A 16,036-nucleotide genomic window follows, 5' to 3' on the forward strand; every position below is an offset into this window, starting at 1 on the left:
CCGGGAGTTCACCGGCCAGCTGGGCCGTGGCGAAAAAAAGAAAACACAGCATTGTCCGAGACAACAGCCCCAAGCCACAAGATCATCACCGCCCTCGTGGTCACCGTGGCCGACTGGAATGCGGACTCCTGGCCGGGGAAGACCGTTCTCGGAATGACACCCTACCATTAAGCGAGGTCGGGGAAAAGATCGGGGATATTCGAGGCACGGAATGAGAAAATGCATCACGCTTATGAGCACTGTGAGCGCATCTGGACGAACAGCCGACGTTATCCGGATGGGACATCTACTCTCATTCTCAAGACGAGGACAAACGCGTGGACAACACAGAAGGGGTGATCGACCAAGGCAAGCCTTCAGCCCACGGAGGCTGGGGAAGGCCGGGAAAAGAAGAGGTACAGAGTCAAAGACAAGACAAGCCTACCCAAAATGCAAGCCATGTAGAGTTAGCTGCGTAACAAGAACAACCAGACTTACCTCACCTCACCTTACCCACCTTAGCACTGCAGCCACAGAACCGGCATGGAATCAGAGACAATCCCATCCACATCCGTCCGCCGTGCAACACAATCGGCAGAGGCAATCACTTCATCCGCTCAGGCACCGGTCACATCCGCGGAGCACGGGGCAAACAGTCAGTAGCGGACAGAAGATCACACGGGAGGAAGGCTCGCTTTGGAGGATTTCTTCTTGATTCCTAGTTTCCGTTTCCCCTCCCTTTACATATCAGGACGATTGAACCAGTGAAGGTCTCGTCCCTTTGACACAGTAGAAAAAAGAAAATGAAGAATGAGAAAGACGGCTTGACGAGCTTCGTCTCTTCGCTGCCCCTAAGCTACCTGTTGATTCCCTCTTCCGAGGGCGCAAGAGAGGCACAAAGAGTGCGCACAACAAAGCTGGTGGTAGCAGTAAGCAGTGGGCAGTAGTAGCAGCAGATAGATCGCTAGTATACAAGGTATTAGGAACGACGAGGGTCAGTGTTACAGTCTGAGTGTTACTCCACAACAAGAAACGAGAAACATCTTCCGGCTGCACACCTTCGCACCCTCAGGCCTTCCTTTCCTCTCGCTCCGAAGGAGCTACAGTGGCAGTGTGACGGCATTTTCAGCCTGTCAACTTCCCCACGAATGCGATCCTTTCTCCCGGTACCGTCACGTTGCTTCTGCTTCGTGCGTCTGTTCTTTCTTCCGGGTCGCCATATCGCCGTTTCCATGTATTCGTGAAAATTGATCGTATGCCTTATCGTAATTTTGGAAGGGTATCAAATATCCCGTCACTTAACGAGAGTGTCCGACGGCGACAACAGGCCGAGGGTGTTATAAAGGGACTTCTTGTATTTGTAGAGAAGTTTTGACATCCGGTAGGTGACGAACCGGAATGTTGTGTAGTCAAGCACGCTGTGAGGTGCGTGCAGGTCGGAAGATTGTAGCGGTGATTGAATCATCTGCAGATGAGTGTGCAGATGTGCCGCAATAGATTTCATGAGGGTCGGGTCGTTGGAAAAGCCTTCGAGGAGGTTTCGACACCTTGGGAGAATAACAGAAGAAAAAGTTGTTGAGTGCAGTAGAATGACCAAATGCAAGTAGCCACTGTGGGCATCGGATCCAAGAAGCTCCAGTAAAATGCAACAGCCGATGCGATGCGAGTCTATGCCAATGCGTGTAATGCCGGAAGAAATGAAACCTAGGATTCCTCGGGCAGTAGCAGATGAACCGCGACGGCTTTGCACATCGATAATCTGTCGAGTCCGCGAGGTGAGCTCTGGGAATTACGATTAAAGATGTAGATTTGAAAGTGGCGGCGAGCATGGTCGGGGTGATTGTGGAAAGTCTGGCAAGAGAGCATGCAAAATCTCCAGGACATCATATACCAGATGCAGGACAAACAAAGTATTGAGCCAGAAACAGACTCTCAAGTGGTAGGCCGTAGAGAGCCTTGCGAATCAGCCCAAGCGCCTGGCGATGACAAGCTTTAGGGGCGCTAATGTCCCAGGAGATCGCAGAACCGCTTCATGCATGATTCGACAGGGTTGGCCATCAGAACAGGGCAATGGGCTGTGTCGGTCACTTCAATACGAAGCCATACGCTTAGCATGGCCTCGGTCGTGGCCCACGCTGGGTGAGTCGCCAAGTTGCATGGGAGAGTCGTCGCAGCTATACCGATGACTAGCTGTTGGGGAGTCGTGGGCTGAGTGTTCCCTCTCACCAAAAGCAAAGGTCTGAGCACGTCCAAGGCCCTTGCGGGCATGACGGAGACGATCCATCTCCTTCTCACAGGTCCTGGCGTGCTCAGCAGCATCCATTTCCACGTAGGCCTGAGGATAGCATCGTTGACGGTGCTCGGAGAAGAAGCCACTGTACCCGCCCTCCAAGATATACACCTCGGGATAGGTCAATCTCGGGTAAGACTCGGCATTGACAGCTCGGTCCTGTGAACGGATGTGACGAGCCATGAGGGGCGCTCGATGCACGGAGTATTCGCAGTGGAAAAGCAGAAGAGTCCTTCCCTCCAGAGGACTGTTAAATAGATGAGTGGCAAGCAGCTCTTTGTCATTGTAGTTGATGGCACCATCAACATGACCTCCGTCGTATTCATACTCGAACCGACAGTCAATGATAAGCTTGTTGTCGTAGTGCTCGTTGTACTTGCCATCCAGGATGTCAAGGAAGGTGGCCCTGGAAAGTCGGGGTATACTATCATTCTGATCGTCGGGAAAGAAATGCGGGAGCACAGGCTCAGCGGCCTCCTCGACGTCGAGAACGGATTGCAGCCCTGACGGTACACCGAGGTCCTCCTTCGGCTTAATCACATCTCCAGCGCTCTCAAACATACTCAGAGACCGTCGGTACTGCTTCCTTGGTCTAAGGTGTGGGTTCGAACCGCGCCGAGAATGGCCTGTGATGGGAGAGCCGTTGCGAGTGGACGCGCCATTGAGGCTAGAAAAGTGAGCTTTCGACCGCGTACCAGCGACGTTTGCACAGGGGCTGTTAGCAGACTGTGGCCTTCGCTCTTGTGGTGGTGAGTCTTCAAAGCATTCGCTTAGGGACATCTGAGAAGAAGACGACCCTGGACGGCCATCATTGCCAAATTTGAACGAAGAGAGCTGGCCCTCGGGATGTAATCGACATGGCACGTTCCCTGTGGAATAGCCCTTAGCTCTGGAGAGTGACGGTCGGCGGAGATTCAACATGCGGCGGTTCCTAGGTGAGGGTTAGCCACCATGCGTTTGTCTTCGTTGACAATGAGTCAAGACCTACTCAGCCAATGGCTTCGTCCCATCGACAGAAGAATGCCGTGAAATGGGCGCAGGTGAGTCCAGAGTCATTTCCTCGTCATCCTCAGGGCTGGGTGTAGGGCTAGGCGAGTGTACCTCGACCTGTGCCACATATACACCCTTGCCCATTGGTACCGGAGACATGTCCATGTCCATGTCCATGTCCGTGTACGCAGGTGAGGATGCTGGCAGAGGCGGCGTCGTCTGGTATCCTGCAAGCTATCAGTTCCATATCCCCCGAAGCTCGACAGAGTGTCCGTCCTTACGTTTCCCCTCCAGAGCACCCATTATAGCGTTCGTTGTGAAAAGAGCCCGACGAGGCGTTGGGAACTGAGGGCTACAACCACAAACAGTCAGTATATAGTACTTGTGTGTGTTACCTGGGTGGTTCCGGAGCTTCACTCACCTTGATTCATTGTCAATCCGGAAGTTTGCAGACAGGTCTGCCGCTAGACTTGCCGTGGGAGAAGACCCACTGACACCCTTAACGTTGAAGTAGTCCTTGCCACCGGGCATGAGGCGTTCCCTGAACAGGGCTCCAGACCCCTTAGGCTCGCCACGAAAGCCAGCATGGGCAACTGGGCGGAACATATCTGGGTGACCAAAGGAAGGGGCTGCTGGTTGGTGCATAGCAGCCAAGGGAGAAGATGCCTGCATGGTCGGTATAGCTTGTAGGCGAGCAGCCCAGAATTGATGAACAGCTCTGGGATGTGTTGCCTAGTTGCAAAGGCAGGCCGACTATTCACTACAAGAGGTGCATGCAGAAAGGCAGCCTTAGACGGGAGCTTGGGACAAGGTAGGTAGTCGAAATCTGCCGGTGGTCTGAATAGATCGAAGCTCTCGTTGAGGATGTAGGAAGTAAGCGATTGGATAGGTACAGTAGCCTAAAGCTGCAACTATTGGGTGCTTGTTGGAGGAGCAGGTGTCTTGACCATCGACCTGTCGAACCTTCGTGATCTGTTGGACCTCTCTTGAAGGGAGGAACCGGAGGCAGAAGAAGGAAAGAAGAAAGATCGAGCTCGAAGAAAAAGGAGGCTTGGTCCAGCTCGTCGCCCAGTGCAACGGGTTGAGATCCACGCCGTGGGTTAATTTTTGGTGGTTCTGTGCAGAGACCCTTAGACGACCCCGGACACAGTGGACGCTGGTGGAGTTTCGAGCTCGACTGGGGTAGGGCAGGCTGGCAGGCTGACCAAGGGTGGAAGAGGCCGTGAAATTAGAGACGATGCAATGCAACAGGACGGGTGGGTTTTGGCGTAGAAGTGCACACACAGACACTGGGGCGCGCGCAGATCAAGCTCTGGTGGTGCCGCTGTCAGGGTGTCAAATCCACATGGGGGGGTCGGCAATGGTTGAGGGTTTAGGAGCGAGGGACGAGGTATCCCTATCGTCTCTGGGGGGAGGATGAGACGAAAGAGGAGGGTGAGGCCGGAATTCTTGTCGTGAACATCGATCGTCGACCTGAAGCAAACGTCCGGGGTACGGTAAGGTACAGCACGGTGCCCAGACGGATGATGGGCCAGGCACGGTTCGCCGGAAGAACAGCACAGCACAGGACAGGTCTGGAAGGAGTGGGGGGGTGTTCCTTCTGGAGCTGCTCTGCTGATTTGCCGTCTTTTACTTTCGCTTCGACTCGACCGATCGATGTCGTGACACTCGCTCCAGACCAAAATGCAGGGTCGAGGTGTCGTCGGCTTGTCCAACAAGAACAACGGCGAGGGGCGGCAAGAGAGGAGGAGGAGAAGGCCGAGCGGAGGGAAGGGAGAGGAGAGGAGATGTTCGGCCAACGAGAGGAGAAAGGGCACAGACCGGAGGAATTCTCGACGGTGAAGCTGGTTGGCGAGGAACGAGGCGGGACAGGAGAGGAACGGCAAGGGCGATCTTTTAGTAGTCAGCTCTGACAGCCGGGTCTGGACTGACAGGAACAGGAACAAGATTCAGAACTAAGGATGTGGTGCTAGCCCTGCTGCCCTGCTGCCCTGCTATGCCATGCATTGCCTTGCCTTGGTCTGCCTTGGATGGGCTTGACCTTGACCTTGACCTTGATCTTGATCTTGATCTGCCTTGTCTTGCGGCTGCTAATTGCTTGCTATTGCCGCTGCGTGCTACTCTGCTACTAGTCTAGGTCTTGGGAGTTTGCGAGCTGAACTACTGGTTACTGTGTGGACGGGTTGGCGGCTCAGTCCAAAAGCAAGGAACGTTTCCGGGTCAGGGAACGGCAGAAGGAACAGGCAAACAAGAGGATTCTCGGCGCCATGGTACCTGGTCGTCCAGACCAGGACCAGGATGAGCTGTGCCACCCAACGACAGGGGACCACTCTGTTGTCCAGGAGACTTTGGCGCACTGGCAGGGGTGCGATGCAATGAGATGGATGTGGGATGCAATGATGCAGGGCTACCCCATCGGTCTGCTGGCAGTTGACCGACTTGTGGATAGCGCTACCGAAGGGAACCAGCTGTTCTCGCAGGCTCTCACCTGGCAGCTTGGAAGCAGACAGAAAAACTAGAAGCCGTTAGCTGCTGTTGCTATCACGGGGTCGAAATTGTTATCAGCAGCAACGGACCAGTCTATCTGTCCTACGATGGCAACGAGCAACGAGCAACGAGTAACCAGCAACCAGCAACCAACAGCCAGCAGCCAGCAGCCAGCCCTGCTAGGCGCCACGATGCTCTTCCTGTATTGAATATGGGGCACGGCAGCACACACTAGATCAGGAAGAAGTGCAGCACTGATTGACTGACTGTATGCAACCTAGGAGCAGGCTTGGCCGCCGGCGCACGTGTGGGTGGTGGTGTCCATCTGGTAGTCTAATTGCTCAGGACTGCGAATGGTGGTATCCAGGGAGCTGCAAACGCCATCCCATCATCCGTCACGCTCACTTGGTGCAACCCCCCAGCTTGCCAGCTTGCCTAGCTCTGGTTCGTGCACATATGGCATATGGGGCACATGGCTTTTTTTCCGTGATCTCCCTGGCGACAGTGGCACGACACGACACAGACGGCACACGACAACTCCCGTCCGACCCTCTTTCATACTTCCGTCCTCGCCCTGTTGTAGCATGTGTAGTGGACATAGCAGAGCTCCAGTCTGCCTTGCTGGCAGTCTTGCGGTCGGCGGGCCACGTTCTCCATATATCTATGCTTACAACATGCACATGCATACAGATGGCCCGGCCGCCCACATGTCTTGCTTCGGGTCGAAGGTGGTCGAAATTGAGGTGAGACCTGTCCGAGAGGCCCCGTCCTGGCCCTCCCGACGGGCGGCCGAAATTTTCTGGCATTCTCGCTGGGTCATGGTGGAATTTTGACTGATGGAAATGCTTATATTACATGCACACGCCCGCGTCCCACTTGGTTGGTCACCATCTGTCATCTGGTCCGCTTCAATCTTTTCTTTTCTCACAGTGCTGGGTTTCGGGACAGGGAAAGAGGTTGTCGTGAGCTTTGTCTACGTACAGCCCTCCCCCGGGATATGTGATAAGATACACACAAAACACACAAATATAGACCACACTGTCTGCTATGGGACACCATTGTGGTGCTCTGGGTACTCTGGTGGCCTCATACCTCGGATAGGGCAACCTATTCCGTCAAGCCCTACGGATACTACTGCGTGCTTTGCAGCAGAGACCCTGGGACCTGGGCAGCCGCAGGAATGGCAGTCTCCGGGATTGCGGTCCAGGATAGCTGGATAGCAGACGTCGTCTACTCCTTCAACATGAGTGTGCCCAAGAATAGCATATTCCCGGCCCGACATATTCAACAAAAGTTCAGACCAACTTCTACAGATGAATTGATTCAAATCCGCCGCATTGCCTAGCTGCCGGCAGGGGCTTCGTGCCGCCTGATCGTTCCCATTGTTGGTTCCATGCAGAATGAGGAGGCTCTGTTTCTGCAGCAACAGGCAGTCTGATCCATCGGTCCCCATCGGACTGCTGACTCGGCTTCACCTGATCTCTCAAGTACCGAGGTTTTCTGGCGCACCGCAGCGGCTGGGCTCTTGCCTTTTGCCGGGGCTCCAAGCAAAGGAGATGACCGACTTATCCCACAAGTGGAGGGAGGATTGGCGGATGGGTTGATTCCTTACCCAGCAACCAAAGGCAAGGGTCCAGGGTCTTTTGCTTCTGGCAGCACTTTAAGCCGGAGAGCCTGCCAGCTAGCTGGTTGGATGGCTGAGACATGTCCCAAATGTGCGTACTAAACGAACAGGGGAGGTTAAGCTGGACAGGATGTTTCGGTTGGCATGGCTTCCAGCAAATAAGGGTCCAGAGAAGGGTTCCAGCACATCCATCACGACTCCATCGTCACCAGAAAGGGCAAGCCGCGCACACCTTGTTTTGGAAGCGCTGAGGGGCCTACCTGCGCAGTTCTGCGGCGGCAGTGTCGGAATTGGTCCAGGGGCTGCAAGGCGGCGGGGAGCTCTGAGTGGGAGCTGCATGCATCCAGGATGCCATGTAGTCTACATCTAACAGCACCCAGCTGTTCCGTTTTGGGTGCTTCATCGGCATGCTGTGGTGATTGAGCCGGGGTCCATGACGCCTAGCACAGCCGAATCGAGGGCACGAGATCCGGAGGGGAAGCTTTGGAATGTGAAAGAGGGGTCCAAGCTATCGGGACCTCGTCAATTCGAAACTCTGGTGCTCGGTGATCGAGGTGATAGACTTTGGCGAGGAAACATATCGTGACATTGGTGTGTCGCAGATGCACGCAACTCACTGACTCGACCCCGGGGTGCGGTGGAGGCGGCGAGGGATGGATGGATGCAGACCCCAGCACCAACCGGCCACGGCAGGATCAATCTCGAATGACAGTTCAAGGTGGGAAAGGACGAACATCGTGCTGCGCCTTCCTTCAACGTGGACATGCACAGGGAGACGGTGTGTGTGTTGTTGTGCAAGGCTGTGTGTGAGAGCAGTGAACCGCTTTCATCATCGCGTCGTCTCCTTCTCACCGCTGCCCCAGCTAAATCACGTCTCCACGACGACAAGCCTCACGATGATGTCGAAACACCTTGAAGTACTCGATCTACTGCACAACAGGAGATCGGGAGAGTCCACGACAATTTCCAAGCTCTCAGGCGCTTCGCCCTGTTCCAGAGCCACGAATTTCGGCACTGGGAAGCAAGGCGGCGGGCGGCCAGGGTGGGAGCTAGCCTGGTATTCGTATCCACCTTCGGAGGCTCCTTGACGTTCTCGAAGTAAACCTGTTGGAGTACCCAATGGCGTCACTGCGTTCCAATTGCCCATCGACATCATTCTGTTTCATTGAACCCTGGGTGCAGTCAACTGGATCCTGCTGGATACGACTTGCAGGCCGCAGGTCGTGGCCCACGGGCAGGGCCAGGGCCAGAGCCAGCTTTCAATTGATTGTCGCTTGCTTGCGGAGACAACAGGCCAGTCGAATCCGATGTATATCGGGGTGTGAGCGTTCATTTAAGGATGCAAGGCGACTCCATGATCACTGATCACTGATGATCCAGCATCTCGGGCCGCACATCACGGAATGCCATGTGCAGATTGAGCCTCAAATGGTCGAAAAGGCCAGGAATTGCATCCAGAACAACCGTGGACTTGGGTTCTAACGCCAGTTTGCATAATCTACAGATCGACATGTCCTAGATTCGCTCCACGGAGAATTAGCACTGGCTTACACGAGGATGCGGTGGCGATATTGAGGCTCTCCTGCTATCCGGTCGAGCTTCCAAGGGAGCTTCCAAGGTCCTTCCATCCAGGGACGCGACTAGACAACGGGCCTGGTAATGGGCGACCCGGTCCATGGATGTTCGCGCCAGCGGCCAGAGACGCCTTAACCCGCATCGAATAAGAACGAATCCGACTCGATTGCCTTTTAGGTGATCCCGAAAACATCGATCCAGCACCCTTTCGGTGATCTGGCGGCCCTGCCCGACGTCATGCGATGCCGGCGATCAGGGAGCTAAGCACAACAACGCGCCGACGCGACGGGCCTATTGATCTCATCATGCGCTGAATCCCACTACCAAGTCCCACTACAATTCACTGCGAATCTCGATGCAAAAAGTCATTACGAGCTTCTTCCCGGTTTTCCCTGCTTCACCGTGTGTTTTGTAACACCAGGTTCGCGACGTGGCTCACGAAAGTCACGTATCAGCATCATCTCATGCTGGGGGCATCTTGTTTTGATTGTTTTGTTTACTTTCCGCCTTCCGTTACCCGTGCGCGCTTGCTCGAGCCAGCTGACTTGTCTCCGTCAGCGCTATTGTGGACTACACCGCCCTGAGATAGCCATCAACCTAGTGGTGTGGCACAGGAGTGCATTGGCCCGACAGCTATCTACTTGAGAGTCCAATAAGAGCCATTAATTGGAATATCCTAAGCTGGAGCTCACGAACGCCGCGTGGTTGCAGCCCTCGCGGCCGCCAACGCCACCACGGCTCACGGCAAACAAGGGAGGTAACGGAAAGCAGGCAATAAACTTCCAGGGCTCCCCTCCCTCGGCTGAAACTTATGCTTGCACCGGGAGCTTGGGAACCAGCTCGGGGAAAGCTTCCCCTCTTTTATTGCTATTCAAAGCTCCGAAGGACCAAAAAGCTCAGCTCCTCCAAGCCCAGATAGCTCGCTGCTCACGATAGAAGTCAATTCCCTCAGGTTGCGTTTAGAGCATTTGTGGATTTACGACCTCTCGCCGGGGACAGGTCCCCCGCAATTTCGGGCCAGACCTTTCAGTCGGTCGTGAGATGGGACCACAGAGCGGACAAAACACGATACACGAAGCGATCGCCCACCTCTGACTATGCCCAGACCTCTCTGCCTTGGACTTGACAGAGGCCCGGGAGATGGAGCTTCCTGCATCATTGCCCCATCCCCCTACCTTAAAGGTGGAAAGGTGTGATGCCAACGTGCATGAGCGCGTTTGGACTGCAGCACGGCGCATGCAGCATGTCAGACACCCCGGCTGGGACCCAGTGGGAAGTGGAGCTTCCGCCGGCCTGCGCTTGGGCGCGGGTTTGAGGTGGGTTGCAAATGAAGCTTCCTCCCAGCCGGGGGGGTCTGGGCGAGAATGTAAACAAGATGAGGGGTCGACAACGCGCTGCTCACGTAAACAAGAAGCCCTGACAGGGATGTTGCCGTCGGGTCTGTGTCCATCATCACGAAGTCACGGGACCAGGGCCGTCCTCACGACGGTCTTCACCTCGTGATGGTGTAAGCTTACTTGCCATTTTCCCCAGAGCCATCCGCGGAGATTACAATCCTGATGAGCTTATTACATCCTTCGCTCATCCTCTTGACGGTGCGGGCAAATTTTTCATTACTGGTAGCCCTGCCACGCCTCTAGAGAAGTGATCAGCCCGAATTATGGAGCCACGCCAGTACTATCTCGAATGCTCATGGCCAGCCGCCGACTGGAGTAGCACAACTGCCTTTTGGTTGGAATTTGACGCACACGATTCGGATCAGATCATCTTCGGGGATGGGTGAATCCCGTCCGCGAATATGCGGCGGATCAATTGTTCCGGCACCAGTGACGTGGGTGCGAAGTGGTCCCCGGTGTCCGCCAGCTTGCGAAGACGGCAACGAGGCAGAGTTCTGGATTCGGCGAATGTAAGATATGCGCTTGCTATTGCTTTCAAATGTGCCGCACTCTGTCATATGAGGACATCATCCCCGGAAGAGGAAGTGTCAGCAGGCTAGCAAGGGCAAAGCAGCTACAGGACCTCCCAATCGCCTCACACCAGATCATCCAAAAACTGCGAACGGTACTCAGCAGACTTGAACAGAACTATTCCTCACAATTTACTGACGGATCGTTCGCGTTTTATAGCTGATCGCCGCTGAGGCCTAAGGTGGCTGTGCCGGCCCAGGTCGCCTCCATCGTGGCCGAGTGAGTCACCTGGACAGCCTCACACACCTAGCCCGTCTTGCCAGCCTTGGACCACCAACAATGCCTCAGATGAATGCTTATAGTCCGCAAGAAGTTGTTCAACAGCATGGCCGGATGGTGTAGTGGCAGCATGCATCGTTTGGGACGATGTGACCCGGGTTCAAATCCTGGTCCGGCCCTGTTCTTCTTTTTGTTCTTTTTGTGAACTATGTTCGACTTCTTTGATGCTCAAGGAATCCTTCATGGTTCCTAGACAATATTAGTAGGCTGTCTAGGATCTATGATGAGCAGTAATAGAGCGGCACTGGAATGTTGAATTCCGAGCTTGTTTATCACTTTCCACGCTCTTGGATACTTAGCTTCTTGATCAATTAACCTCTTCTCCTCGTCTCTGCAGATCTAGCACGTGCTCTGAATCTTTCACCCCCTTCTCTTCGATATTACTTAGTCTTGAATGCAGAAAGAAGGGTCACAAGTAGCCAGCCCAAGCATGGTATACTTTGTTCATGTTATGAGTTCGTCAGCCAGCTTGTCACTTGCTTCACATATTAATGCGCGGGCTATCATTACAGTTTCTCATAGCAGAGCTGTCTCGTCATTGTTGCGTCATAGCATTCTACAGTGCAGTGGTAATTAGAACCGGAGTCTTATACGCTTCAAGTGTTTCTGCAGAGACACAGTGACGCTATACTTGGTCTTCCTCGTACTAGTAAGGGAATCAAACCCAGGACTATGCCTATTGTGTAATTTTATATTTCTAGACCTCTTACTATTCTCTGCTTTTTCTCATGGCTTCCATCGGAAACCCCGGTGTCTCATTGAGCTCAACGTTGGCCCAACAGCTTCGTTGACCCTCTAGGGCGGGTCATTGTCTGAGACACGAAGATCTTGTGGTACCCTGATTTTCCGGACGGACCCCTCCTTGAGGCGAGACATTTCTCTTTCCGCGCCTCCCTCTCGGGCTTGTATTGTGATCGTCTCGGTTATTCCACGTTGCTGCTTCTGCGCATCAAGCTTTGGTCTCGTGCCTCTGGGCCAGTAATATCCTTCCAACACTGATGTGTCTTTTTTCATCCTATCATGGTGAAATAATTTCTTGCGATGGTAGTATGGACGAAGTGCAGCTAAGTAGAAAGGCATTATTCCGCTTGGTGAAATTGCAAGAGTGTCTCAATGATCAATTAAGATCATCGTCTCGCCCTCCGTTCTGGGAACCCCAACGAACATGCTAGGGCTTAAGATTCCGACGGAAGCCGTTGGCATTGGTTGAGATTGATCTCATAAGTCCCTATGTCCGCGACTGGTTCTGTAGACGACGATCAGACAAGTGAGCGTTCGGCTGCTGCTTCCCTTTTGACTAGGCTGAATTTACCCCGGGAAATCTTTCCACAACGTGACTATTTCTAAGGGAATTCTTTTGAGCCCTGGAAGCTTTTCAATTTGGTTCATTTTATCGCCTTGCACACTCTCCAAACCATTCTCAACGTTGAAATGTTTCAATATGTCGGGTGAGCCGTTACTTCAAATGCTTCACCTGGTAATGTATCCGCGATTGCAGCCGTGCTCGCCATTTCCAAGACATGGATTGACCGAGTATGGGAGGAAATATGACATGGCAGAAACTTCTGCATCTCCGAAATTGAAGTAAAAAGCTTGTGACCTGACAGGGACAAGGATCAAGACTACTGAAAAGATCTAATTATACGAGCAACCTCGGAATCGGACCCTTTCACACACAGGGTCAGGACCCAGAGAATTGAACGCGAGAACTGCTCACTAACTTGAGCACTACACGTTCGACATGTTGTATCAACTCCCTTGCCTTGATCAAACTGGACAAAATTTGCACCGCGACGTTGATGTAGCTACCACAATTCGCGGAGAAACATATGCTACTCTGCGTCGTCTTCTTGCGCAGCCGCTATCACGGTTCAATAAGAAAACCGTCGTTTTGTAATACATTGTATTGACCAATTATGCCTGTCTTTCATGTGTTGCTTTGACACAGCGATCATCCTATTGAAGGAGTTTGAAGAGAACACAGCGGATGCATGGAAAGTGATGCATTTCGTGCCCGTGACCTAAAAAAGCCCACCTGTCTGGTAAGATTTGAATTTTGGTCACAAAGGAGGTCATTCCGGAACCACAATGAGCTAGACTAGAGTCTTTGCTGTTCCACTACTTGTCACCTGCAAAGCCTCAGCCAAACTCTTCCCCTTGTCATATAGCTTGTGACCCTGTGAAAGGGGCATATCAAGTAAGATGAAAAATATGATAATGTTCACGCTAGCTGAGAAAGTATCAGAAATGCCCCTATGTACCCCTGTATGAATATACACGGCCTTTGACGCTAACCGTGCCTCTTCCCCGTCGACGTCTGGGACTTTCTATAGTATAGCAACACGAGTAGCATGTTCGAATACCTCCTTGATACCCTCATTAGTCTTGGCAGAGCATTCGAGGTACTTGTAGGCACCGATCCTCCTGCCAACTTCTTCACCTTCCTCATGGGTAACGGGGTGCTGATTTGTCTTGCGAAGCTTCTCAATAGTTCTAGTATCATAGCGCAAGTCCTTCTTACAGCCAACAAGCATGACTGGCCGACACCGGCGGAATGGCAGAGCTTTAGATACCCATTTTTGTTGCACGTTGTCCAAAGAATCAGGCGAGTCAATTGCAAAGCAAGTCACGATCACGTCGGACTCGGCGTATGATCGACGTCGGCGACGCTCGTGGATTCTGTAATCGGAGGTATCCCACAAAGCCAGCTCAACATGCTTGCCGTCAATTTTGAAATCTCTGACAATTTTGCAGCCAAAGAGGTGGGGGACATAGTACTTGGGGAAGGTACCGTCGAAAAAAGCAATCAACAGACAAGTTTTCCCGCAAGCACCATCCCCTACGATGACCAAATTTGGATCGGTCACGGCACTAGCGGCAGCCTTTCGTTGATTTTTCCTTGATGAAGGTATCGTAGTGTCGCTTGACCGCCCAAGCATAGAGTAAAGGGTGGGCTTCTTAGGCGGTCCAGTCATCGAGCGTTGTCTCGTCCCTGCAACAAGGGATTTTGATCGCGGTTTAGTTGCTGCTGGTACGGGATCGCAATCAATTTGTTTCGTTGAACCGACAACGCTACCTCGGGGATTTGACTGTGTCGCTCCTTCTTGCACCATTATTTGGGGGACGACAGCTAGTCGGCATACTGTAGACGCCGATGACGGTGCTTCCCACCAAGCATCATCGTCGTCCGCCGAAGCATCAGGACCAGTATTGCTGGTACCAGGGTTTTGGCAATGACCAGTAGTTTGCTTTCTACTTCGGGTATCAGATGAAGATGCTGGAATAGGGTTAGATTCGCTGATTCTAGCATCTGAGTGAGGCCTAGTGAGTGGTCTCAAGGTTTTGTCCCGCGGATCAGGTGCAGACTCGAGCGTTGCCCAGGGATCGGGACTGACATTGCTGAGTCCAGCCTCCGGCCTAAGGCCAGCGGCTGGTTTTCTGCTCTGGGAATCAGACGACGATACCGAAGTCAGTGAAGTATTAGGGCTGTGATTGCTGAGTCTAGCGTCCAGCCAAGGGCCAGTGACTGGTCTTTGATACCTTGGAATGACAGTCAGCTGACGGATGCCTCAGTCTGGACAATTTGTGACTAACGATGCTGCGGTTCTACATGGCTTAATCCATGCATGCTTCAGAGCTTTGTCAGCTGACAAACGTTCACCCACCCTGGGTTCCAAGACAGAGCGGATGAAAGAGTTTGCCTCCGGGCTGATATGATACTGATGCAGCTGGTGCGAGGGAAACACTGTTGGGTTCACCACGTAGCGAACGACCGCGCTCCAGTCGACAAAAGCCGCGTTCTTAGTTAGCATACGAAAGCTTATCTCGCCGAGCGCCCACATGTCGGCTATCTGGTGGTTGATGGGAGAACTACTTCCGGGTTCGTACAAAACGAGCTCGGGAGCCATGTATGGCGGGGTGCCTTTGATCGTCGATGGCACATAGGTAGCCTCTTCGATACGTTTGCTGATGCCGAAGTCACTCAGCTTCACCCACCACTTACTCTTGGGTGGCTGCGCTTTGATCAGAATATTCTGGTGGCATATTCAGTCGATGTTCAAGTGAGCCTTTATGAATTGAGATACACACTGCAGGTTTCACATCGCGGTGGGCGAATCCTTCGCGATGCATAAAATACAGCCCATGCAATATTTGATAAACCACCTCTTGTGCATCCCCCTCCGGCATAGGGTCATTGCTGCTCATGTATTTCTGTAGATCGCCCAGATCAAAATACTCCATAGCAATGAAGAGCCTCTTGGGGTCTTCGTACCAGCCAAGGAGTTTCACGAAACATTTCGAATACTGGACGCGTGATACATTAGCGGCTGTCCTTCGAAAGCAGGAGGGTAAGTAGCTTACCCGCTTCTGCGAGAACTTAGCAATAGCCTCCAACTCATTTATGTAGTCGAGGTTCTTATTCCCAAAGCTAGATCGCTGGATCACCTTGACGGCGCGTAAGTCTGGCGAAGGTCCCCGTTGGCCCTGCTCGCACTTCTGGAGCCAAACCTCGCCGAAACCGCCTTGGGCTAGCCGATCCTTGGACTCCCAGTATTCGGATCGATGCGTGGACCGCGACTTGTTTTCGTCATCGGAGTCGTCATAGTTGTGGACCGTGAAAGGGCCGTCAAAAACCGTGTCCAGCTTCGTATCCCGTACAAGGTCCGGGAAGCGTGGCATTGCGGTCGTTGCGTGCGCTCGGGAGAGCAACAACGGCAAAGGAACTGCATACCCATCACTTCGAAGGGGTAAAGCGTATTTCAAGCAACTTTTAGGCGAGATGAGGGGGGACACAGCCGGTCAAATGCACGTCAGCGGCATTGCCGGGCGTCATTGGTCAAGTAC

At 53.1% G+C, this 16,036-nt stretch overlaps 2 protein-coding genes across 2 annotated transcripts; both read right to left on the reverse strand.

Moving 5' to 3' along the window:
* Positions 1-2,068: 2,068 nt before the first annotated feature.
* J7T55_002098 (uncharacterized protein) lies at positions 2,069-3,931 on the reverse strand (the record flags this gene model as incomplete). Its single annotated transcript, XM_053133475.1, has 4 exons — positions 2,069-3,200; positions 3,258-3,486; positions 3,541-3,611; positions 3,681-3,931. 4 exons carry the CDS (start codon positions 3,929-3,931, stop codon positions 2,069-2,071), a joined length of 1,683 nt encoding a protein of 560 aa, XP_052988657.1.
* Positions 3,932-13,284: 9,353 nt separating this feature from the next.
* On the reverse strand, positions 13,285-15,871 carry J7T55_002099 (uncharacterized protein; the record flags this gene model as incomplete). The annotated part of the gene is made up of 7 exons (XM_053133476.1): positions 13,285-13,368; positions 13,555-13,930; positions 14,335-14,468; positions 14,587-14,634; positions 14,857-15,225; positions 15,356-15,496; positions 15,554-15,871. 7 exons carry the CDS (start codon positions 15,869-15,871, stop codon positions 13,285-13,287), a joined length of 1,470 nt encoding a protein of 489 aa, XP_052988658.1.
* Positions 15,872-16,036: the final 165 nt, after the last annotated feature.

Source organism: Diaporthe amygdali (genome assembly GCF_026229845.1).
Source record: "Diaporthe amygdali strain CAA958 chromosome Unknown NODE_37_length_474048_cov_65_229390, whole genome shotgun sequence".
NCBI classification, from domain to species: Eukaryota; Fungi; Ascomycota; class Sordariomycetes; order Diaporthales; family Diaporthaceae; genus Diaporthe; species Diaporthe amygdali.